Genomic DNA, 26,463 nt, shown 5'->3' on the forward strand with positions numbered 1-26,463 from the left:
CAAGTAAATATATGAAAACTCGATCACATTATTGTTGAAATATGCTTTTTTTGTCCTGCTCTGCTGCACTGTAGATCAAACTGGATTGTTTTCACCAAATGTCGCAGTAATACATTTTACTCCAAGTCAAAAAAAAAAAAAAATGCTTTTAATTTGAAATTAAACAGCAGAATGTGGTTTTAAAAAAAATCTATTAAATTTATTTTTAAAGCTTTTTCTTTATTTTGTTACAGTGCTCTTTTATGTTTTTAAATAAAAAGATGCCTAATAGAATATAAAAGCAAATATTCTCTTTTCGTGTGTGTTATTGGTGCACTAAATAACCAATGTATGATTGTAACAAGTCACTAATCACTCGTTTCTATGAATCTCTCTCGACTCATATGCAATTTCTGTTTTGTAACTCTGGATCTATAGGGTTTTATTTAAGTGCTGAAAACCATGACCAAAACAATGCACACCAACTTCCAAAAATGTATGTGAATAGTTGAAGGGTCAAAAGCATGTAAAAATACAAGGTGGTGGGTTTGAGTTTCTCTCACAGAGGGCGCGGGATGCCATTCAGCATCAATGATTATCATCATCAGCAGGGCTGTCATTACCAGTGAGACAGATTTCCCACTGTGCTGCTCTATGCGCCTCCAGCTATGAATTCCTCTGAGGGGACTGTCATCTCTATTTCTGTCACTTATTGTCACCTCTGTGTGAGATAAAGCATCGTTACAGCATTTAAGTCTGGGTTTGACCCGCTTACACAAATGTTAAAAAACCTACAAGAACAGAGGAGTAATGCTACCCAACTTATTCAATGTAACTGACTAAAATATTTCCTAAAAGAACATGGGAACACTTCAAGTTTTATACATAAAGCTGACATTACGCTGTCATTAGCATGAATAAGGTGTCATGAAGGCTGTAGAGAGTAACTAAACCCCTGTTTTGCCTTGATTATGGGCGGGGCTCCTGGAGCAGTAAGGCACGCCCAGTCAGGCAGCGCACATTTCTGGGCAACTGAGATTTGTCACTACAATCACCGTCACCCAGGAGCAAACAGCCCTACACTCCCACCTCCTCACAAACAAACATCAACAAAAAGTTTGCGCACACTCAGAGACAGACAGGACTACACACACTATGTGTCTGTACATACACACATAACTTGACGAACCCTCTGATTAGCGCAGAATCTGCTCTTTATAGAAGCACAGAGTCAAAAACATCACCGCTGAGGCTGTCAATCAATGCTCACTGAGGGCTGTGATTGGAAGAAACCCTCCTCTTTCCTCTCAGCTTTTATAGACGGGGCAGGGCCAACAGTTAAAGTTGGTGACGCCTGATGGTCACAATAATTTGTCTCAGCCAATGGCAAAATTTCATTGTAATAGCCGGCGATCAACCCTTAGAGGTCAGTGACTCTGACATTTTACAACTAAATACTCAAGTTTAAAATACTTTTACTAAAATGTTGGACAAAGATCAATCAACAGCACTTCTTACCCAAACACATATGTATTCAGCAGAAAAAAAGTTGGTTTGGGGTTTACTTACTGCTTAAGCTTTTATTAAGTGTAGTTTGCTAAATTATGACACCTTTGGAGCTATGTTGGCATTTTTTGGGTTAGGTGGAGGGATCTAGTGTGGTTAGGTAGGGTTAAGGTCAATGTTAGGGGTTAGTTTTAAGGTTAAGATTTAGGGTTAGGGGTTAACGATAGGGGTTAGGGTAACAAAGGTTAGGGTAACGAAGGACACTTAATGACAGCCTTCATGACACCTTATTCATGCTAATGACGGGTGTCTTATCATAGCAATGACAGTGTAATGTCAGCCTTTATGTATGAAATTTCAAGTAAAGTGTTACCAAGAACACCAAAGTTTGGCAGGACATGACTCAAATACTGGTATTTAGATTTCTCTGGCCTCGCTGGATTCCTGTTTGGGAACACAACTTCCTCTGTTGCAGCTTCAGTCTCAGCACTACAAGCATTCTATGTCAGTGTGTGATGGAGAGACCCACTGGTGTGTCGGTCTACAGCAGTCCTCCCACACCAGAATACAACAACATGTCCAGCTCCACCTTGGCTTTCGATCAGCATTTTACCTCCACTGCCAAAGGAATGCTCCTCCTGGTTGAGACAGTAAGTGTGTGATAAATAACGGGATTTTAACATTATAATCTGACTGTGTATAGTATTTAATAATGTTTTTCTAGAAAGTTACAGATCGATTATTAGCAGAATCAATGAAAGCACTTGACCACTTTTTTTAATTCCCATAGCAGGTTATGTAAATCCATTCAATACAGATGTTTTTAGGCTTATTATGTTACCCTCCAATATTATATTCAGTAATTCACTCAAATTATAAAGACAACATTTTACATTTTACAATACATTCCTAAGGATTTTCTTTCCCGGGTTTCTAATGAAAAAGGAAGTTTTCCAAAAACACTGAGCACATCACCTTTTCCTTTCTTCTCTGCCTCATTGTTTCGCTTCCTTTCTCAATCAGATGAAGGAAAAAACTCAGGACAGGCTTTCTCTAAACACAGCCTGGCTGTCTGCCATGCGGAGGCTTGCCGGAATTCAATATTGCCCAACGCTTTATTTCTGAATCCTGATATTAGTTCATACTTATGCCTACATAATCCCCAATTCCCTCAAACAAATGTTTAGATCACATTATACATGTTTCTCCAAGGAATTAACACACAATTAACATTGTTTTTATGTGGTCTACCGGCACATGATGTATTCCACATAAAACATATTCTGTGGAAAACAAAGAAAACCAATTCAACGTCAGCTATGGAAATCGTGCCTATGACTTTTTATGGCAAAGAATGGCCGATATCACACATCTCTTTAAATTAATTTTTGAAAAATAGCTGTTCCCTAATTTAAATGAATTGTATTGAATTTTGATTACTTGGTGTGCTTAAAGTAACTATTAGTGGCTATTAAATGACATTTAAATCTCACAAACACATTTTTTTTTGTTGATATGAAACATGTAACATGAATTTTCTTGTATAGGGTAAGTGGAAAGGAGGAGGAAAGAATAGTCACATGTTCATCATCATTATCTCAACCCTCTTTAACACTTAAAATGAAGTTCAGCGAGTCTCCTTTTATTTTTCACCTTAGTTATTCAAACAATGAACTACATATTTAATTATAGTACTGACCTTGTTAGACTAAATATTTCCTTTCATCTTATTCAGAGCATGCCAAGTTAGTTTGGCGATTGTTTATCTTGTGAACACCCACACTTATTGATACACGTGGTAAATATAGCACTTAATTATAACATTATGAGCTTTTAGCTAACACAATGTGAGTTTTTTTTTTTTGGCTTTTTGGCTTAGTGTAGCGTAAATAATGATATAGCGTCACTATTTTGGTTTTAGGAGGAAGTTGGTAGATCATTGTGCATTGCCTGCTATTTTATATTACTAAAATATTTGAATTGACACTTCAATTAATTTAATATTTTAGCAGATTCAAGTTCAGACAATACCAGCTTTCCACAATGTTTGTTTTGCTATGCTGAAGACTAGAGGTGTCCCAGTCCCATATTGATATCGGATATCGGTCCAATATCAGCCAGAAAATGAATATCGAATTTTATCGGACTGCATCTACAATCACCAATATAAACGCTCCGATAAAATGTTCCGCTCCAGCACTTCCATCCATAGGTGACTGTGGTTCACACTCCAACAAAGTAACCTATTGTTGCTGACTATTGTTCTCTGTTTGAGTAACATCACTTGATCAAGCCTTTTCCAACATTCCACACTATAAAATAAGTAATAAAAGTATGTATGATTTGTGCTGATATCGTATCAGATCAATATCGTTATCGGCTGATACGCAAGGCTGCAATATCGGCATCATACCGCAAGTGGAAACGTTGTATTGGGACAACCCTACTGAAGACTCTAAACTCAAGATATGAATGTTTACCAAGCTGACACACAGACTATATACAGTTGTGCTCACAGATGTTTTAAAACCCTTTAATCTTAGTACCGGAGGTTATTGCTCTCTTTACCTTTAAAAATAAACTCAAAACCTACCTGTTTGCTAGGGCGTATATGGACATGGTCTTGTTGTTCTGGCCACAATCACCGACCATTACATTCAAAACCTAGTTATTTACACCGTATAGTTGCAATAATTCAAGCGGACAAGCTCCATCTTGTAGTGATCGTGAATTGTCAAGATCACTACAGTATGTGCGCCCATTACAAGACAAAACATTGTAATAGTAGCATCAGAGCATGCGTGAGGCAATACAATGTTTAATCTTAATATTAGCCTAACCACTAGGAATGAGTGTATCATAGTGTATCATGTTTTTCATGCAGTCTGTGCCTTCTCCTCGCCCTCCGCTCTCTTTTCTCTTCAGGTGTCTTGATGTCGGAGCTGGCGGTTCCTGATCAATGGTTCAGCTCAACTATGGGACACTCGGATGGTCTATCCTTCTATTCTATTCTGTTCTCTCTTCTGTTCACTAACCAGTTGAAGCAGATGGCTGCCACCTCTGAACCTGGTTCAACTGGAGACTTCTTCCTATAAAAAAATAGACAGTTTTTTCTTCTCACTGTCGCTAAATGCTTGTTCATGTGGATCTTGTTGGTTTCTTTCTTTCTTTCTTACTACAGACTTAAAATTTGGTTAAGCGCTCTGAGATGACTTTGTTGTAATTTGCACTATATCAATAAAGTTGAGTTGAGTTGAGTTAAGTTAATAGTCTAAAGATGTCCTCTTGTCTCTCCTGCAGGTTTGTGGAATGCTGGTGTGGATTCTGGTTGGCGGCACAGATTATTTCCATCTGTCTGCTCTCTGCTGGGTGATGTTTGTAGCTGTCTTATTCTGGATTTTGACAGTGTGTCTGTTTATCACTTACCTTACTGGACTCCACCACAGAATACCACATGTCCCATGGACCACACTGGTAACCCCCTGGCATTTTACTGTAATATGTACATATATCTCAGTATGTTTTATCGCAATGCTGACTATGAATGTCCCTGTTTCCACTTTGCCTTCCTTAGTCGTTGTGTTTAAACTGCAGTGCTACAGTCTTGTATTTGGTCGCAGCAGCATTAAATGCGCTCACTGTCAGCCAGGCCAACAGAGGACGGCATAGCTACAAATGCTGGGCAGCATCAACAGTAAGAACAATTTATTATTATTATTATTATTTAAGCTTTTTTATTAATACAATGTACAAAGGGTGAAATTAACATACTTTAGGTAGTAAGAGCAATTTGTTTATTATTCGGGAACTCGGGCTTACATCACAGATGATGTTAGTGGTAGTAAATAAACGGGCGCCATCTTGAAATGGGGGAAAACAACTTGTCCTCCTCCTGTTTGTCTGGTGCGAAAAACATCTTTATTTCAATACAAGAGTGATTTATATCCTAGTATGGCATTCAGCTATAAAGAAACACTACCAGAAGAGGCCAGGGAATGATATAAGGCTAAGTTATCAGTGCTACGGATAGCTGAGTGTCCATACAAAGTTCCTACCCAGCCAACACTTGGATGAACAATTTCTCTTAATCATGCTAAGACCATTTGAGCATGTTTCCTTCTCATCCATTTCTTTCCTGCTTCTTGTGTCTCTCCTTTTAGTGCTTTGCTTTTCTGACGACTCTGTGCTACGCAGGGAGCAGTTTTCTCAGCTACCACATCTGGAAAACCAAGGAGGAGGAGCAGTAGTCGCACCTACACCTGGATTATTCCTAGATTGTATTTTTTTTTTTATCTTGTTCTGAACAGTGTCCTTGGGTGACCTGAAAGGCGCTTTTAAATGTAATATATTACTATTAGCATTATTACCAATGTATCAATATAGACAAGATGAAACCGACTGATTCAAGCAACTAAAGTTTGTTCAGGTGTTTTTGGATCAGGTTTATGACTCAATTTTGTCTTCCTAAAGCATCTCCTGTTTTTTGGAGAGCTTTTCATTACAAAAAAAAAATCATATATAAGTCTATAAACTCGTGTTAATGAAAATCCAACATTTGAAGACTGATAATAACAAATAAATCTTAATGTACTGTGTTGTGTAATGTTTTGTTCTACCTTCACAGGAAATGATAGATTCAAGCGTTTTTGTACAAAACATGTTCATAATTATTTATTCATTTAAAATATTTGCATTGAATATACATATTTGATATTTGTCCCATTGATTCCTCATAATTTACAATATAAGCACAATAACACAATAATCTATGGTTAAATATCATCTCTTAAAACATATGTTGATCATTTGCTTTGTGGCTTTTGTAATTTGTAAGTTACTTATTTTGTCTCGCGTGGATCGATGTTGACCCTTTGCCAGTGAGCTCCCAGTTCTGTAATCCCAAAACCATTGAAACGACCGCTCAGCATTATTAGCTCTGCTTTGGGATGTTTGGGGTACATGTTAAAAGAACGCTGTAAAACAGAAAGAGAACAAAAAGTCATTAGTCAATAGTTTTCAATAAGTCCTGTAAATGGTGAAAGCAGTGTAGTATACAGACAGAATCAGAATCAACTTTATTGACCAAGTAATGTATGTTATACACATGAGGAATTTGACTTGGTGAACTGTGCTCTCTCTAATAGTGTAAACATTAAAGGGGACATATCATGGTTTTAAATCCTTCCTTTTTACATATAAATCATACAGTTGTGGTCTATATAAAGAGGAACTGCAATGCTTGGGTCTGAATTCCTCATTATTATAGCTCCACAGGCCCCTTTTCTACCCCTTTCGTTTTGGTGCGGTCTCTTTAAATGCAAATGAGACACTCCATACCCCGCCCCCTCTTCAGGTGACACTCGGTTCAACTCCACCCTGCTCGGCCATTTTTGTAGTTTGATAGAAGAGATACTGCTACGTAGCGGCGCATAAACTTTTTATTCCGAGGTAATTTACAAAATGTCAACAACAGAAGACTAACAGAAAGCTAACACAAGCACCGAGCTAACGCTAGCGCCAAGCTAACGTCACGAAATGCATTTTAGTACAGTCTTTTCAAAGACAAAAACAGCAAAATGAAATGACTAATGAAAACTTTAGACTTAAATTAAATCATGTAGGCCATATCATCAAGGATCTAAAACGAGCACAGAGCGCTAACATGTGAAGACAGTACAACTGCTAATGCTAACAAAACAATGACAGGGACGTCTTATCATCACACTTTTTAGTGTTATTTACAGCTTACTGAAGTGCTCTATTCGTCGTCTCCAAAGATAGAAGGAATTGAACCCTCAATCAGACAAAGTCTTTCAGCAAATCCTTCTTTATACTGGCGAAGGTTGCTGAAGCAGTCATCCTTGAAGTGCTTCACGCACACAAAAATGACCTTACCCACAGATGTGGGTACATTTCTGTGAAAAATAAAACTCAACCAGTCACTTTGAAAAGGTTCTGATGCTGGGAGACGGTGTAATGAAGCGTGTGGGTTACTACATCCAACAACCAAACATTTTGACTTATCCTCTCGTAACTTCTGCATCCTGGAGCTTGGACTACAAAATAAAAGCGAGAAATAAAAATGGCGGATTGCTCGAAGTGTTGGGCCTGGAGTCGATGTCCTAATTTGGCAGTTCCGCTGCAAATACTGTGACGTTATTGTTCAAAAAACGTAATAGAGAATAGAAAAATTGAAACAGATTGAAAAATATGAGCAAAACAGAATATAAAGATATCTACGGAGCACCTGAAGAGACTAATTTGATTTTTTCTGTACTTCTAAGCACTCTAAATATACAACAAAATGCATTTAAGGGCTAAAAAAGTGGATTTAGCATGATATGTCCCCTTTAAATAATAACAATCAACTAGAAAATAAAATAAAAAAATATAAACATAAATATAAACAGTAGTGAGACTAATATGTGCAAAACTAACTAAAATAGCAAGATAACAATAACAAGATAATAATAATAATAATAATAATAATAATAATAATAATAATAATAATAATAATAATAATAATAATAATAATAATAATAATAATAATAATAATAAGATAATAGTGCAAAAGTGCATTGATGAGTAGTGCAGGTGAACATTTAAATTAAATAGTATGTACATGAACATTCTCAGTTACAGGTTGATCCAGGGTTGTTATGTTTAGTTGCATGGTTATTTCACAGAAACAGGTCTGACACTCTTTGACTGTTTAGCGTTGATCAGAGTGACAGCCTGGGGGAAGAAACTGCTTTTATGGCAGGTTGTTTTGGCGTACAGTGATCTGTAGCGTCTGCCGGAGGGGAGGAGTTTGTGTGCAGGGTGTGAGGGGTCTGCAGTGATGCTACCTGCGTGGGTTGTCCTGCCATCAGCATGCGTCCTGTTGAGGTCACGAAAATCAGCTGATAGATATAGTTGGTATGGTATTTACCGGATAACTGAAATATCCCAAACACCGAGAGAAAAAAGTTGAAACAGATGAAACATCATGGACAAGACACAACTGGTGGCCCTCAGCCCAATTTTTTGCGGCCCCCAAAGCAAATCCCCCAAAATTGTAATTCAAGAAGTTGGAAGGAATATGAAGTCCAACAAAATACACAAAATAACTCCCAAAACACACAAATCGGTAGCAAAATGCACTAAGTACACAAAAAATTCCCCAAATACACAAAATGACTCGTGAAAACAAAGACAGACACAACAACTACTTAAACAAACAAAATGACTGCAAACAACATACAAAATAACAGCACGTTACAGAATAGCGCCAGACAAACTGTTAAAAAAATTACACAAAATGACAGGAAAATACAGAAAACAACAACAAAAATACAAAAAGTGACCCCAAAAAGGCACAAATCGACAACAAAAATGCAGAAAATGACTCAAAATGACCCATAAAACACAAAATGACAAAAAAACTGAGAAAACATTAAAACAACAGACTAAGATAAAATTAAAAAAAAAAAAAGGCAAAACCCCTTTTGCTTTGATTGGTAATTATGTTGATCATGTGGCCTTCGGATCAGATACAAACACATTTTTGTGGCCCCGCTGTGATAGAGTTGCCCATCCCTGTCATAGAATGTACATAATTAGAGTGCAAACATAGACGTAATCTAACCTGAACAATGGTCTCTCCGTCATGCAGCTCCATCTCTTGGGTACTACCTACTTTTTTACCAACAATGGCACACCATATGTTTTCATACCGCAGCTGGAAGCTGAAAATAAAACCATCACTCAGCAGTGATCAATCGATCAATCGAGTACAACACCTTAACATCACATAAATCATTTACATTTCCTTTTTTTTTTTTTTTAGAGTTCTTGAGTTATTGACACAGAAAGTAAAAACTCACCCTGTTATGTATGCATTAGAGTTCTCCCACATCCTGACAGCTGTGATCCTTCCCTCTCCTTGAGTAGCAAATGATTGGCCACTACCACCTCCAACAGGAACAGAGAACGAGTAGAAACCCAAGTTTTGTGGAACAGCTAAAAGAATTGGATTGATTTCTTTTAATCAGAACTCAAAAACAGCACATCGTCAAGGAATAAACTGGTGTGTTTGGCAACAAAAAAGTCTTACGGACTGCCAGAGAGCCGGCGCACAACACAGCCAAGATCACGTAGGAAATCATTGTGAAGATTTATCCTTGAGCACGACTGGAACTAAAATGTACAAACTGCATTCAAGATCTGTTAAATATTTAAAAAGTGTTTTATTTTATTACATAAAATAGTAATGATACCAAAAACCTATACATTATGGGGCGCCGATTGTAAAGTTGTGCACGCTAAAATAAACAGCAACTTTTTGCAACATTTAGTCAAAAACCACGTTTAAAAAATGTATGCCAGTTTTTTGTTGTTACTTTTGACCAGATTTACAGCAATATTTGTGAAATTTGTGATGTTTAAATCTAAATAGTAAATGTCAAATTAAAAAGTAACATCTAAATGTAAAATCTAAAGGTTAAAAATGAAGGTTAAATATCAAATGTAATAGTCACGGGTGAAACTAAATAATGAGCTATTATGCTAATTCAACGAAACTACCAAAATAAAAGCTAAATAAAATAAAACACAAGAACACAAATTTCACAAATATTGCTGTAAATCTGGGAAAAAGTAACATGAATACATTTTTAAACGTAGTTGCTAAATGTTGCGAAAAGTTGCTGTCTATTTTAGCATGCAAAACTTTACAATCGGCCTCCCATGATAAATGTCAAGGAGTTACATAAAATTGTAATTATTTATCGTTGCTCTGATGCTTCTACTCACTTGCTGTCCAGTGCAGCTGATGTCTTGAGAAGAAGTAAGCTGATGATCAAACAGCAGATCTTAAATACGCACATAGACCTCACCTCACTCACAACTTTTAATACTAGACATCAATCACTGACATGCCTGACAAAGACTTTCATTTCATCTAACAATTTGCATGCATTAATTTTCATCAATGAAGACCAAACCCTAAACATGATTTAAAAGCTTGACACGTGTCTACTGGTGAACATTTCATCTTCATTTATTTGTTTGTTCGTCTGTTCAGAAACCAGTCTGTTCACATGTGTGTCACAGCTGTTGTTTTACAGATCACTCTTGCGCGTGTTTGAGATGTTTATGTTGTTTGTCATTCTAAAGGTTGAACACTTAATTATAGACAACAATAGAATGCTAACCATGTAATCAGGTCAGTGTTATGAATGCTACAGTAGCAGGTTAGTTTCAGATTCTTAACAAAAGCAAACTGTGAATGTTCTTCCCTATACTATTGTTTTAATCTATTGTGATCAGCTGATGGTCTTGGCCTTGATCGTTAATTTAATCATTTTTGCAGCTGATACAGAGAGGATCAGATTGTGAGGGGCTTTCCAATGTTTGATCACATGATCTGTGACCCTCATTCATTCTTGACAACACTGGTTGAAGTTTCTTTTTAAAATAGAGTGTTGTTTGTTCTATAACCAGTGCCTGCTGTCCAATGGCGTCGTCTTCATTTTTCTAGTGGGTATACTGTGTTTTATCCATTCACTGGACCCCCCATGTGCACACATACCTACACCCCCCGTATACCCACAACATAAACATCGGGAGCCTCTGAGGCCAATGGGCACTTTTCAATTCATTTCAATTCAACTTTATTTATGTAGCGCAAAATACAACAAGAGTCATCTCATAGCGCTATCAAAATATACATTTTGTAATGAAAAGGTAAAAAAATCAACAAAATCCACATGAACAAGTATTTAGTGACAGTGGGAAGAAAAAAAAATCCTGTTTAACAGATAGAAATCTCCAGCAGAACCAGGTTCAGAGGTGGCAGCCATCTGCTTTGACTGGTTGGGGTTAGTGGACAAAAGGAGGAGAACAGAACAGGTTAGAGAGATAGAACATCAGAGTGCCCCAGACTAGTTGAGCCGTGAACCACAGATCAAGAACTGCCACCATCAGCTTCACGACACCTGAAACAGAAAAGAGAGAAAAGAGCGAGGAGAAGGCACTGAAAAAACATGATACAGTATTATTAAGTCAGCCTGCCTTGGCCTTGGGCCTCACTCCCAGTGGCCTAGTCAACACTTTTTAGAAAGGCGACAAATTTCTTCTCCTCCATGGTCTGTAAAATGCCATGGAAGGGGCTCATCCTTTTGCCTCGTTCATCCATCGTTGCAGGGCACATGTGGATGCATTGTTTTCGTCAAGGGAGGGGCAGCCTCCAAACATTTTTCACCCTCTTTTGTTGGTCGGTAGCTGCGCAGAAGAAAAGTTAAAAAAAAACAATAAACAAAAGAAGGAGGTGTTTGGGTTAGTTAGGGTTAGCTAAGTATCTTTTATTAGTATGTCAACATGGAAAGTTTTAGCTGCAACGTATCATTATAAACTTGGCAAACTTCATGTTATTATACAGAGCATTACCCGCTCCTTGTTGTGTTCTTCGTCTTGCAAATATTTCAGAGGTAAACCCGTCTGTTCACATCTTCCACAGCTGTTCTTTGACAGGCCACGTGACGTCCCAATTAAAAAAATTTTAATTAAAAATTAAAAAAAACAATAAAAAAAACGTTGTGGAGTCAAGAGTTCTTTTCACCCTGGATTTTTGTGTTTTAACATTTTTTTAACGTAATTGTGATAGAACAACAGATAAAAAGCAGTTTCACCCTCAAATAAACACTTGAGTGTTGATCCTGTGCTGATAGGAAGAGATTAAACCTAAAGAAAGAGGTAAATAACTGGTAATTGGTTCAAACTATACGTGCACCTATTGGGGAAATTTAACACCAGAAAACCGCAAAGCCGTAAGGCTAAACCTACAACATATACAAATAAAACTGAGCTTTCAATGTGGAAACAAGATTAGAAGAAAAGACATTTGAATAGTGGGTCATTTAAGTGTGTTAGAAACCAAATGAATGTTTTACTGAGTTATGCAATTTATACGTGTTTGTTTTTTCTAGTTTATTTATACAATTTGAAGGAGGACTTAGACAAGGAGTGATAATAATATAATATTGATTATTATTAATAATATTACAGTAATTTGCCTTAGGAGATGCCATCTGAAATTGAGTTAAAGTGTTTCAGATCACTTAATTAGTTATTAATACCTTGTCATCCAGAGTTGTGAAATCTTGTCAAGACTGTCTACTCTCTATAACAAACCATATTATATTGTATTATTAATCACAGGTAACTTCTCAAAATATAAACATTTATCAATCAAACAAGTTAACACCTACAAACACAATATAGCTAAAAGAGTGCTACGCTCACTAAACTAAGGATATATTTATATACAACTTAAAGGTAAAAGACTCAGCAAAGAAAGAAAGACAGAAATAAAAGTAGCATGATGTCAGTGTGTGTGTTTGTGTGAAAGAGCTATGATAAGATCAGCGTAGAACCATGTGACTGTAGTTACATTAGGTACGATTGGAATTTTGATCCAGAGTACCGTGGTTCTGAAGTCCGTGGTCTTTCTCTTGGGGCAGAGCGACTGGCAAGAGGAGTCTGAAGCAGCAATGCATGTTTCTGGATCTCTGGAGCGTGTTCAAAAGGGTCAGTTTCTGGCCCTGGTTCTGACTTCATCAGCCTTTAGCTGGGTTTTTCCAGCTCTTCAGTCAGCAGGTTTCCATTGGTTCTGACTTGTGTTAGCAGTATCAGCGGGCTTTGCTCTATCAGCCTTCAGGCTCAGCTCAGATTATGCAGGCCTTTGTTCCCCAGGTATTGGTTCCCAGTGGTTCAGCTCTGCAGGCATTTGTCCTTGTGTTGGTTCCATGTTTCAGCTCTTGCAGTTGGAACCAGAGGTTTCTCTTCTCTGGATGCGCAAGCTTATTTAAAATCTAATGAAAGAAAACGCTTTGTTTAGTCATTTGGGCTATCCTATCCCTAACCACTAGAGAGAGCTTGCCCCAAAACCAAAAATAAATTTAAATGGAATGCCTTAAAATTACCCCAGAAATGACAGACAGGAACGCACCCAAACACTCCAACCCATACCTACACCACAGGTTCGGGGTTGGGAGGCTGGAAGCTGGGAGAGGTTTAAACAGCCCCAGTTGTGGTTATTAGCCCAGACAGTTCCCACTTCTAACCCTTGGCAACAGTTCTCTGAACCCTCACACCCCAAGACACATAGCCTTACAACACGGGGTCCATACGGACACAGAATGAACAGGGTGCACCCATCCCACACTTCTGATGGTGTATTGAACAGAGAAACCCCAGTAACATGTGTCGGCCAGAATCATTCAGGGAGTTTCATCTAGAAATAATAATCAACCTAACCATAACACTCCCTAACCCTACCTAACCCCACACCGCCACCTAACCCAAAAAAATGCCAACATAGTGCCAAAGTTGTCATAATTTAGCTAACAACACTGACGACAGCTTAATGACAGCCTCCATGACACCTTATTCATGCTAATGACAGCCTTATGTAAAATAAAACTTCAAAGTGTTACAGATATGTCTTCTCACTGTGGGTTTTAGAATGTTAACAAAAAGATGTAAAACATACAATATTTATTCATTTTCATTATTTTTTTGTCTGCACATGCTGTCAAAGGTCAAAACTACAAGAAGTGCATTTTTTTTAAGACAGCAATGCATGTTTTGTTATTGCAATTAAATAAATTAATTTATTTTATTGCATTATTGTGACCATCACCAGCCTAAGGAAGGGAAAGAAACACTTTATTAAAGGGAGGATATTAAAAGAGAGGGCAGTGTTACACCTAGGGTAGGGGTAAGGGAACAGAGAGTCAGGGAAGGAAATGAAACGGGTGGGGAAGTGTCGACTGTTTTTAAGTGAGAGTGAGATTTGATGTTATAGTTGTGCATATTGTGCTTATTGTGTTGTGTAATCAAGCCAGTCTGGTGACAAGTGTGGAGAAAGTGAGGCGGGTAACAAAGCACCTGGCTTAAGTATAATTGGTGGTGGCTGTGAAAAGAGGGAAGGAGCGAGTGGTTTTACCTAAAACAGGTATTTGGGATCAACGTGTCTAAGGTTTAGCCCAGTATGAATTTATCCCACAGCCCAAGGCATGCCAGTGCATCCAAGACCAATGTTTGTAAGAACTGTTTCTGTGAACCCAATTGCTGCCCTGAGCCCGAAGATGCAGCCAGACCGGCAGAAACGACGGAAGCCAAGGAGCCCCAGGCCACCTCTCCACGACCGAGCAGGCCCCCCCAGACACCCCAGAGATCCCAGGCCAAGAGGAAGCCACCGCCCCCAGACACACATCCGAGAGAGCCTCAAGGAGCCGAGGACCCAGCGCACCCCCACACCGACCCAAGCCCGAGCGCAGAGCAGGGACCGGACCCCAGCCCAAAGACGACGGCCGCATTCCCACCTGCCCAGGGCACCGGCTAAGCCCCCCAGAGCGCCACAGATCACCCCTCATCAACGTCGCCCGCACGATGAGCCTTAGTTCTTATCAAAGTCAGGACCCCACCAAGGGGCCCAGTCAGACCGTCACACAGGTATGCAGCGCATTCAACCCTGAGGCGGCAGAACAGCAGACCCCAGCCCCGCAGGGCACCGCCCAAGCAGGGGTCACCCCACACCGCACCTGCAGGCAGGCACGAACCAGCCACCATCAAGCAGGACCTCACAGCCGTCAGACGGCAAAAGGACAGGAGCCCAGGCCACGCCGCCCACCAGACAGCACAAGCCAGGGGGCGACGCCCCCTATCGGTGCATGACCAACTGAAGGCCATGACCGCGAAAATACAATATTTAAATGCTTGTTTTTCATAAGGGATAAGAGCAACATAGTACTATTGGGATATCATTTGTTTGTAAAAAAATTAAAATAAAAATGTAACAATATATTTTTCATGGCAGTTATTTATTATTATTATTATTATTATTATTATTATTATTATTATTATTATTGTTTTCCAAAGAAATTAAATTTGTTCCCATTTTTACCCAACGTACTGTTATTATTCCACTAGATGTCCCCATTGAGCTCTCTCTCAATCAAACAACAATCACAGTATGTTCATCTTCAGGAAATCATTTTCACTCATTCATCACTGAACTCTTGCTATTTTCAATTTGTGGGATAAAAAAAAAAAACAGAATTGTAAATTTACTCCTGGTTAAATTGAGACTTGAGACGAACTGAACTTAGCAGCAGTTTCCACTGTCTTGTGTGCATGAATAGACTATACAGTTTTTTTCTTCTTTTTTTATCTTGCTGTGATTTTATATTTTTTATTTTTTATTTTATTAAAACCAACAAATTGGCTTCAGTTGAACAATACAGGTCAATACCTGTCGTAACAATACCTGTTGGACTAGAAATTCAACAGCAGGTACCAAATGCTTGCTACGTGCTGCCAACACATGTACAGTCACGATCAGCTAATTGAGATCTGTTATCATAAGGTCATCAGAATGTAACTGTTTAAGCTTTTGCATTTGTAAAAAGTATGTAAATAGTAGCATGGTGAGGCAGAGGTTTTCACTTGTAGCTCATAGCAGGAAAGCCCTGAGTCTCAAAGTAGAAAACTGGGACCATTTTGTATTTCTCCCTATGCATTTATCAGCTGTTTACTTCCCATTGTCTAAAAACATGCATGTTGGGTTATAAATGTAGAATCAAGAAAATGCATCTTGGTAAATAAGCCACATGGTAAATGTCATATATAGAGAAGATAAAAAACAATTATTTGGTCAGTAAATTAAAGTTTAAAATTATTATTTAAAATCACTGTGCTGTATTACTTTTTTTTTTGGTTAAAATAGAGATTATATAGTACTTTATAGAGTTTAGTACTTTACAGAGCAGATTATGCTCCAAAAAACATATTAAAAACATGTTAATAACATTTTCAATATTGGGCAGTGGGCTAAAACCAATCACTTGCAGGCCGGCTTTGGCCCGCGGACTCTAAATTGGACGGCCCTGGTCTAGAGTGTATGTGTCAAGCTCAAGACCTGGGGGCCAAATCCGGCCCTTTGGAGCATCCAATTTGGCCCACAGGATAAAGTAAAAATGAAAGAGAAAATAAATCATCGTGTAAATGAAATTCTACAATATTTACAGGGCTTCACAGTTTTCCCAGTGCTTTTATCGCACTATTGCAGATTGCAATATAATTATGTTTTTCCATTATCTGGCTCATATTGTCAATACATCATTCTCAAACACATTTGTCAAGACTTGGAAGTAAAATGTTGAGTTTGGTTCCCTATCAACGCTTCTTTTTTTCTTATTTCAGTTACTTATAACATAATATGTACTTATTAATAGATACAGTTGGTTAAAATTGCTTACATAATGGAATTAATCTGGATAGGTTAAATACTGCAGGTGACTTATCAGGGATGGCACATGGCTAGAATAGCTGACCGAAAGGTTAAATGTTTATCTTTAAACCCAAAGCGTGCAGCCACTATGGATCAATATGCTTGCCTTGGCTTTCATTTCTATTAGAGTAACAAGATAAATGAACTTTGTAGAGTTAGGAAATGGAACTGTAGGGATAAGATGCCATTCAAGGTCTTTTTTCAGGTAATGTTTCTGCATTTTCAACATATAAACTGGTAAAAAAAAAATGTAAGTTGGTATTAGGACACACAGAGGATATGATGTAGGGTTTATTGTTGATAAAGATTTAAACTAGAAAGCACTTGAGAGAGCGCAAACCTCTGCCAAGTACCAAATATTCTCTTTGCCAGATATTGGTTGGATATCATGATCTGGTATCATGATCATTCACACACACAAAAGAAATTTCATGCTTGTAAGAAATTTCCAGCATGTGTTTGCTGCTGTATCCTCAAAATATAAAATAAAATGGAACTTCTGACGACAGCATGTAATGCAAGAAGTCACCAGCAGGAGTTGTAGATGCAGCTCAAAGAGCTGAACATAAGGATTTATCGATTTTTTTTTAATTATTTTTTTTTGAGTAAGAGAGTTCACACGCATACATATAAATACAAAAACAAAACATAACCTAAATGGTGAATTATTAATTCACATATAATTATTAATAATTAAATGAAATGTGATTTTATTAAATTGCCTTATTACTTGACCAACCCCTTGTACTTGTAGTAACTTACGATCTGTTACGAGCTGGTCTATTAAACTGTGTTGAACTGTACTGTGTTCTCCAGCTGCATCAACTTACATAATTATGACACAGTTATGACAGTTCATAAAATAATGTACAGTTTTAAAAAAAGAAGAGCATAGTGCTGTCCTTTGCTCTTTTATATTAAATCCAGTGTGGTCTAAAGTGCAAAGGTTCTTTAGTTTACTGCCAGTGAGGCAAACATTGGCAGGACACCAGATTCTTTTTAACTGGGGCATATAACTTAAAAGGGTTCTGTTTCAAAGCTACAATAAAAGAGAACGTTTTCTCCACAAGCACAACAGAACATCACTTGCCGAAATGTCATTATAATTGATATTAAAATGCAAGATAATGGAATAATGTAAATTTTGGGCAAAAGTTTTTATATAGATTTTGTTTCTATTTTTATAGTCTTGTAACTAAAATGTAATGCAATTTATTTATTTATTTATTTTTTGCCTGCTTGAATACATTCAAGTCCTACTTGGACACATTTTCAGGGCTGAACCCCACGTCATGTGTTCATTATGTTCGTTAACTAAATTCACAGCGGATTAGGTACGCTTCTATTTTCATTCATAAACATGTGTTGGGTTTTTTTCAGAGCCACAAAGCCCCACACATAAGAAATACCTTTATTGGCATATTCAACATCATGTCCCGTCTTTTTTACCCTGATTGGACCCTATGTTAAAATGTGCAACTAAATATGGGGAATTTAGTTACAATTGGATTAGATATAAACATTCTGCCTTTGCCAGAATGACTTTAATTTGAACCCCTGCGATTCATTGTTGGTCTTAGTTTGCATTGACTGTGATTGAATATAATGTGACATAAACCATGCTTTATTACCATTGATTGTTGAATGAATTCAGAACAAAGTAGATACTTATCAATAATAATTTTTCTATGTGTTTCTAAAGAACTGATCCAACCTTCAGAAAAACTCATTTTTAGAGAGTTTTATCCCTCAAAGTTCTATTTTAGGCCCAACACTTGTAAACATTTGTGTGCAATGCTTTGCAGTTATGCTCATCACACACTACTATACTGATATATTGCAGTGTGCCCTGATGGAACAGTGACCAATAATGCAGTAAATGCTGTAGGAAGTGGTGTAGGGGAGTTAGGGTAAATGTAAATTGTGAGACTGTATGAAAAATGCTGCTTAAATTTAACCAAATAATTATTTTACGATCTCTTGTTGAATTTCTAGGCGATGAGTATCCTTTCAGCCATAGTTTGACTCTTAGTAAAACAGTGTACTAATAGCTAGATAGATAGATAGATAGATAGATAGATAGATAGATAGATAGATAGATAGATAGATAGATAGATAGATAGATAGATAGATAGATAGATAGATAGATAGATAGATAGATAGATAGATAGATAGATACAGTACATACATTTAATGTGACCTATAACCTATACAATTTATATACAATACATATATATATATACATATAAACCATTGGGTTATTGGAAAAGGAAAAGGTTCATGTGATTTCATCTATTTTCCCCCAAATGTATCAAGTCTTCCATTTCACAGTGGCTGAAGTAAGAAATGATTTCACACATTTTCATTGTTTCCTCTTACTTTTTTTTAGTCTCACTTTCCTCACTAGACAGGATGCGGTTTAGTTTTGTCTTAAACCTACATTTTTTTTCCTTGTAATTTCACCCATGGTGAGATTAAACACCCTGATCTCTGCTGTTTCATACAGTATGTGGTGTTAATAACACCAAATTTATTGTATTTATATTTATCTACAGATTTTAACTATTATTTTGTACACAGTGTCGAATGATAAATAAATAAATTGGAAATCTAAATCTATTTTTTTTAAAATAAGCATTATCTTATCACTATTATAGTAAGTAGTGCTTTTTACTAGTAGGAAGCATTACTATATTACTATTTCTCGTAAGAAACACTTATTTCTGGTAATAAGTATGAATAAGTGCTAGTAATAAAGCCTTAATTATGCATACTACTAGCAATAAGGCTTTATTAACAGTAATAAAGCATTATTGATGCTTGTTACTTGTATCAAAGCTTTAATTATGCTTATTATAAACAATAAGAATTTATTAACATTAATAAAGCCTTATTAATGCTCATTACTAGTAATAAAGCCTGAACTATGCTTATTTAAAGCAATTAATACTAGTAATAAAGCCCTAATTTTGCTTAATACAAGCAATAATGTTTTATTAACAGTAATAAAGCCAAATTAATGCTTATTACTAGTAATAAAGCCATAATTATGCCAATTACGAGCAATAAGGCTTTATTAACAGTAATAAAGCCTTATTAATGCTTATTTGTCTCAAAGGAGTACAAATGCGCATCCAGCATAAGGTTGTGTAAGATGGACAGGCCCTTAAAAAGCTGGGCTGTAAGGCACAATCATGGACGTACCACATTTTAATGTGGGTCAACGAAAAACTCACTCTCACCGAAACATTAATGATTAACCAAAAATTTACAAGTTCGCGTCACAACCATTACACCCCACCAGGTCCTTAACTGCATGTTGCTTCAATCATTGCATCATAGAGACACTATCGGCTTTTAAAGTTGAATGTCTCAGCTAATTAAGAGCTAGAGTCAGCAGTTTGCCTTGGGTGGTGCGGACAGGACGGGCGGGGGTGGAGGGTGGTTGTGAAGGGTGGGGGGGGGGGGGGGGGGGGTTTTTTTAAAGTGAAAAAAAAAACAACTGAAGCATGACTCAAAGAGAAAAAGGGAAACAGGCTGTCTTACAGTTCCGTAGGTGTACTGTTTCTAACTATTTCTCTATTTCTCGCGCCAAATAGTTGTAATACAGTGTAAAACCTGATGTACATTTAAGCTTCTGACATGTATTCTGGGATCCGGCACATACCAGTTTTATCTGAACCATGAGATTTTTAGCAGCAGTCAGGAAAAAGGAAACAAAGGCACGTTTGCTTTGGCCTAGTTTTCATGGGCCATGTTTCAAGTTTTTCCAGCAAGCGGTCCAAATATTCACTGCGAACCAACCAAGAGAAAACAAAAAGCTGCTTTTTTTTTGTGCACAAAACACTTTCACGCGTTCAGAACATTCAGTGGCACATGGATTTATCATTAAAACAGGTCTACAATAATATAAATGTAAAACACCATTGTAGCTAAACAAACAATAGGCTAGTATTCATTTGTAATTATGGCTATTACATTTCAACCTCTACCTCGTATGAACTGTGTGCTTTTTAAATTGATCGAGTCCTACATTATTATCATGGCTGTGACATTATAGGCTTGTATTGATGTACATTAGAACAGTTTGCATTAAAACTTGCTTGTAGCTCTGTTGTGTATATGATTTGATTCTATTTTTCCCTGTTCTTGTTTCCAGCCACCCACAAACCCACCAACACAGCCACATAGAAACTGCCCCAGTGGCTGATAAAAGTTCAAGTGGTCATGCCACTTCACACGTACACTCACATTATGAAATCATTTTAAAGTCTAAAAGCAGAAATGTCTGAAGAATGTTTTTTTTTAAGACTTATTGGAACTTGAAAAGCTGTTGCTGCCAGTTTGTTAAACTATTTAAGGATTCCAAACACTTTAAATTCCTTTCACACACTTGAATGTCACCTCAAAGTCTTTACTTGTGACTTACTTTTTATTACGCAACAAAGTTTCAAACCTAACACTATACTGTAATCAAGCAAAATTACAAAAAAAAAAAAAAAACATTAAAAAAATAAATAATGCATTATCCCTGTCAGCATGGAAGATGGTAGAAAATAATAATAATTTAAAAAAAAAAAGGCAGTTGGATTTAAAAAGCTTTTTTAAGCCAATATGTGAAGGCAAGCCTGAGGTTTAGAAGTCCAAGCTTGTTTCTGTGGAAATTGTGCAGCAGCAGCAAAAGAGCATTTAGCTTAGCAACTAGCAGCACCTGTAGCGATGATTCTAATGCAGGAGAACTATCCAGAGTTACTCAGGGTGGACTCAAGATGAGCTGCTACCCTTGGCTTATGAAAGGCAAGGCAGGATACAAAGTTCTCTAACAAATTTTATTTTCATTTTCTGCTGTGCTGCTGATTCGTTAGAGGAGTTATGGCCTCATGTTATGGGTGTAAAAGTTTTGTATTTGTGGGTTTTTTTGTTTTCTGAAAGTTTAGTGTCATTTATGGCTAAATTAGCAGTGATTTTGTGCTGTCCTTGTTGCTGAAACACAGCAGAATGGGTGATTGTCCGTGCTTCTTTAACGCTGACTCATTGTTTGTGTTCATGTGATATAATTGGCCCATTTAGTTAGCAAAAGGCGCTTGAAAAAAATGTATTCCGTTACATTTTTGTCTCTATCTTAGTGCCGGAACAATACCCGGTGTTTGTTCTGGGATCTCATGATTTACAAATTAAGCACTGCCGGTGTCCAAGTGAACGTGCACAAGTGTGGAGCTCTAAGCGACTTTTCTCTCAATAGAGACTAGTGACAAATGTATGGACTTTATCTTGTGTTATCGGTGAGTTTTAGAGACTCTGACATGAATGCAAGTATCACTCTCTAGTTACTGTCCTCCAAAGCAGCAGCGACTGCTGCCGTGAGCTCCTCCCCCCGCCACGCAATGAACTGCGTCTGTTTTCTCCACCATGGATTTGCTTCTCTTAGGTTTACATGCAATTTATCTCATCTGTTCTCACTCTTCTTCTGACACCAGTGCGTGGGGCAGACAGAACGCAGTCATGGACCTGCGGCCGGTTTTCCTTTTTTCTTGCTTTGCCGTGTAACCATTGGACGTAACGCTGCAATGTGGATTCTCCTGCTGGAATGTCCTCCATTGTACTTTACTACAAAGGACTATTCTTCTAAGTTTTTCTGTTTTCCCTTCTGTCCACTATCCCAACCAGTTGAAGTGGATGGCTGCCACCTCTGAACCTGGTTCCGCTGGAGATTTCTTCCTATAAAAAAGATGGATTTTTTTATTCCCACTGTCGCTAAATGCTTGGGTTCTTTCTTTCTTACTATGGACTTTATATTTTGATATGACTTTGCTGTATTTTTCGCTATATAAATACAAACTGAGAATTTAATTGAATAAAGCCAATAGAAGATGTAGAGGTCCCATTTCCTATCAGAACACTTTGAATTACAATATGCTCATAGGTGATTATGGATTTTTGACCAAATGAAGAAAAAAACAATACTGTAGCTTTAATGCTAAACATGTTGCGGCTAGCACGGACAGCTAGCATGGACACTAGGACAGTGTTAACTGCAACATGCTCCATGTTGCCAATCCACACTCAAGATGACAGGGTTCAGAGCCAAAATAAATGTCCATGAGTGACAAATGAACAAACGTGCTAGATAAATGATTTTTAGTGGACAGTCGACCACTCTCGGTGGTAGAGAATGTGGGCGGGGCTAGAAGTGGTGCTACAGATAGCATCATCTGACCCAACTTCATTTTTTATCTATGCAAAAGCACTTTTTATTAATGACGATTGATTTGATGTGATGAACTGCTCTGTAGAAAGACACTTTCAAACAAAATTCATCAGCTTCATCAGTTGGTCTGTTTATTTCATGCCACGGATATTCTAACTATTTTACATTGTTCAATTTCCACTTCTCTGGAAAGATCTGTGCTATTGTTTAATTTTAATACACAAAAACAAATTTGTTTTAGAAAGTTTACAAAAAATCCAGAAAAGCATGAATATGGCTTACTTAAATTTAAGCAAATGCAATCATATCATTCTCTATTCATAGTGCATATTATGTTTGCACTCAGTGATGAAAATATTAAACAGTCATTTATTGTTTTCATTGATTCAATTATATACCAAAATCCTTTTAAATTGGAAAAATGGTGCTTCTTGTGTGAAATATTGTTATGCATTAATCAAGATTGATTAAATACAAAGAGTGCATGACTTCAAACTGCAAATGAAATGATACAATATCCTTGAATTTATTGCATAATCTTTCAAGTTATCGTGATGATTTTCTTTGCAACACAAACACAAACACAACAACGATAATTCAGTCTAGGGATACTGTTGAGGCCATAAAGCCTGTGTTTGTCACTGACGGTGATGTGCTGTATCTGTTTCACGTGATGTAAGCTCTGTAGATAAACAACACGTAAGTCAATCCATAGTGGGGAAAAAACCCAGGCCAAATAGGGTTTCAGTGAGTGATTAAACAATTGTTGTTATCAGGGTAGAAGACAACAGTGATGACGGATTTGTCTTCCCTACGTGGCTGCATTTGTGAAAACGTGTTGTCAGGACAGATATTGATCATATCAGCAAGTGAAACACAAATAGCTGAAAAACTTCTGTCACGTTAAATACTAAATAGCCAATAATGCCATACCCTGTGTCAGTATGTCAGTCTGCTAAAGGTGTTGGTTTCTGTGCTTGTCTGTCACTTAAAGTGCATTCAGGGTGTGTGAACGTTAGAGTGGGAGTAATTGAAAACAACCTGGCAGGCTTACAGCAGACTCTCCCATGTTAGGTGGAAATGACGTCGAAAAGTGGTGGGAGGTTTTACCAGCATTAAAAGTTGAGGTGAAGCAACAACAGCTCTGAGACTTTGCCAAGTAATGAATGAAGGAATGTGTGCATGTGTGGTCCTATGTGACCTATGCAAAAACAATGGCATTTACATTGGATTTCTGACATTGTTGTCTGTGTATGTGTTGGCCCTGTGGCAGTTGACCCTGTCTAAAGCAGAGTTTCCAAACCTGTGGGCCAGGACCCAAAACTAGGACAGAGACTTGTTTTTAGTGAGTCGTGGCATTTGGCTTGTTACACTATGAACCAAGAATAAAACCTGTGCTTTTATTTTGAATGGGATTTATGCAGCAGAATGCTGTCTCTTTACATTCCTAATACTAGACAACAGTAATGTTTTTACTGATAAAGTAAAATATTGAAACATTTTGCAATTCCGTTTTGTTAAAAAGCTGTTTTTTGATTTTCCTTTTTGAAAAAAGACTCTGAGTAGAAAAATACTTCAGTTGGAGCTGACATCTATACGTCAGCTTGTACATGGCCAACACATGCATCAGACGTGGGGCGTCTAGGTATAGGAAAGGATTTGCACACGTTCATTGTATCTGTGGGTCTTTAGAGCGTGTACGTTCATGTTAGCTTTAAATGTGTTTGCTCATTGATCTTGTCATTGAGTGAGATTGGACACAGTCTCAAATTGATTACCACCATCCAATTTCTCAGAGTTGATTGTTGACCCCAGATGTTCCTAACGTAATCTCTGACCTGATATCTGTACGTGACCAAACCTGTGTTTGATTAATAGGATCATTATCATTGCTACTGTAATTCGACCAAATACAAATTTTCCACCCTGCCTGAGTGATAAAACACTTTGTTTTCTATGTGAAGGTTTTTCATTATCTATCAATGGTAGAGGTTAAGGTGTAACTAAAAAGTCTGTGTGAGGTGCCTTTTGTTCTACAAGTTAAACTACACATATCATTGGGTTTAACCAGTAAATTCTTAAAATCATCTTTAAAACCCAATGACCCTCATGTTCTATTTCTATTTACAAACTTTAGATAACATTTCATGTACTTATGATCCTATGTAGAATTTGCAGAGATAGAAATAGTTTACCATGTTTCTATCACTCAGATCAGAAGCTAAACACATTGATGTGCACATGAGGAATTGTTTGTTAGTTGTTAATGCTGAAAATGATAAAGTTTGCATATCTGATAAGGTGACTGTGGGTTCAATTACCACTGGAGGCCCCCAGGTCGCCAGTCTGTGTGTTGGCTTTGGGACCGATGGGTGTCGTCTCAGGGTTGACCTTGCCTTACATTATAAGTCATAGGTTTTAACAACACCTGTGACCTTGCAGGATGAGAATGTATATGAAAAAAGACTAGATTATGTAAAATAACAAGCAATTACAGTAATTTAATGGGTTTGGCCCCACATATTATGTATTCCCAATCCTGTTTGTTAGAATAATTGGAGAATACTATCATTTGACATCAGGGTGCATGTCATTGAGTTTATGCATGTCTGTTTTTCCAACAATGAATGAGTATTATGTTGGGTTATTGTTGGGTTAGGGTCCCAGACGCTTATCTAGATAAAAACAGATGGTTGGATTCAATAGTAAAATTAGGGCTGGGCAATGTATCAAGATTTAAGGTATATTTTTATTTTGTCAATATAGAAAATTACAATATCGCTTATATCAATATAGATTTAAGTTTCATGGCTAATGAATTGCTGAAATGCAGACCCTCCTCTAAAAAAAAAAGCCACAATACAGAACTCACTCACATGTGCTGTCCTGTATAGGGCAAAAAGCCAAAAGCGCCACATATTGTAGTTGTTTGTTAATAAATGGGACAAATGGGATAAATGACATTTTACATCAGCAACTTTAACCCAGATTGTTTTTCTGGTCAGATTTTATTTGAGTTTAAAATATTGAGATTCATATTGTACATCGCCGTTTTGAGAAAAATGATTGAGATATGAGTTTTGGTTCATATTGCCCAGCCCTAGGTTTAATACATATCTCAAACAAATATGACACAGTTTGTATAAATAAGATATCAAGTATTATTTAATTGTCAAATATTATTATATAATGTAGTAATAACTCTACAGTGATTCTTAAACTTCTTTGGTTCAAGTACCCCCTTTTTTTTATTTCTGAATCCAAGTACCCCCTTCGCCCGACTATAACATTTTGCTTATAAAAACTATTTTAAAATGACTATAGAACCTAATTATGGAATAAACGAGTGATAACACACATTTGAAAGAATCTCATTTTGTAAATAAGTGGAAAGAAACATTATTATTTAGCGCAGTGGTTCTCAACCTTTTTTGGA

At 37.1% G+C, this 26,463-nt stretch overlaps 2 protein-coding genes across 3 annotated transcripts; one reads left to right on the forward strand and one right to left on the reverse strand.

The window, feature by feature from the left end:
• Positions 1-2,000: 2,000 nt before the first annotated feature.
• cmtm8b (CKLF-like MARVEL transmembrane domain containing 8b) lies at positions 2,001-5,811 on the forward strand. Its single transcript, XM_028470521.1, has 4 exons — positions 2,001-2,135; positions 4,786-4,959; positions 5,060-5,179; positions 5,646-5,811. Exons 1-4 carry the CDS (start codon positions 2,001-2,003, stop codon positions 5,730-5,732), a joined length of 516 nt encoding a protein of 171 aa, XP_028326322.1. The 3' UTR covers positions 5,733-5,811.
• Positions 5,812-6,141: 330 nt separating this feature from the next.
• Positions 6,142-10,420, reverse strand: LOC114478299 (zymogen granule membrane protein 16-like). Of its 2 annotated transcripts, none has more exons than XM_028471285.1 (6): positions 10,279-10,420; positions 9,581-9,690; positions 9,351-9,486; positions 9,113-9,212; positions 8,334-8,423; positions 6,142-6,458 (listed from the first exon to the last, which is right to left on the reverse strand). In XM_028471285.1, the coding sequence occupies exons 2-6, from the start codon at positions 9,630-9,632 to the stop codon at positions 6,324-6,326; spliced, it is 513 nt and encodes a 170-aa protein (XP_028327086.1). In that variant the 5' UTR covers positions 9,633-9,690; positions 10,279-10,420; the 3' UTR covers positions 6,142-6,323. The 2 variants fall into 2 exon arrangements, with proteins under 2 accessions (XP_028327086.1, XP_028327087.1); XM_028471286.1 differs by having other exon boundaries at positions 9,581-9,663; positions 10,279-10,413.
• Positions 10,421-26,463: the final 16,043 nt, after the last annotated feature.

The sequence above is a fragment of the Gouania willdenowi genome, chromosome 16 (assembly GCF_900634775.1).
Source record: "Gouania willdenowi chromosome 16, fGouWil2.1, whole genome shotgun sequence".
Classification (NCBI taxonomy): domain Eukaryota; kingdom Metazoa; phylum Chordata; class Actinopteri; order Blenniiformes; family Gobiesocidae; genus Gouania; species Gouania willdenowi.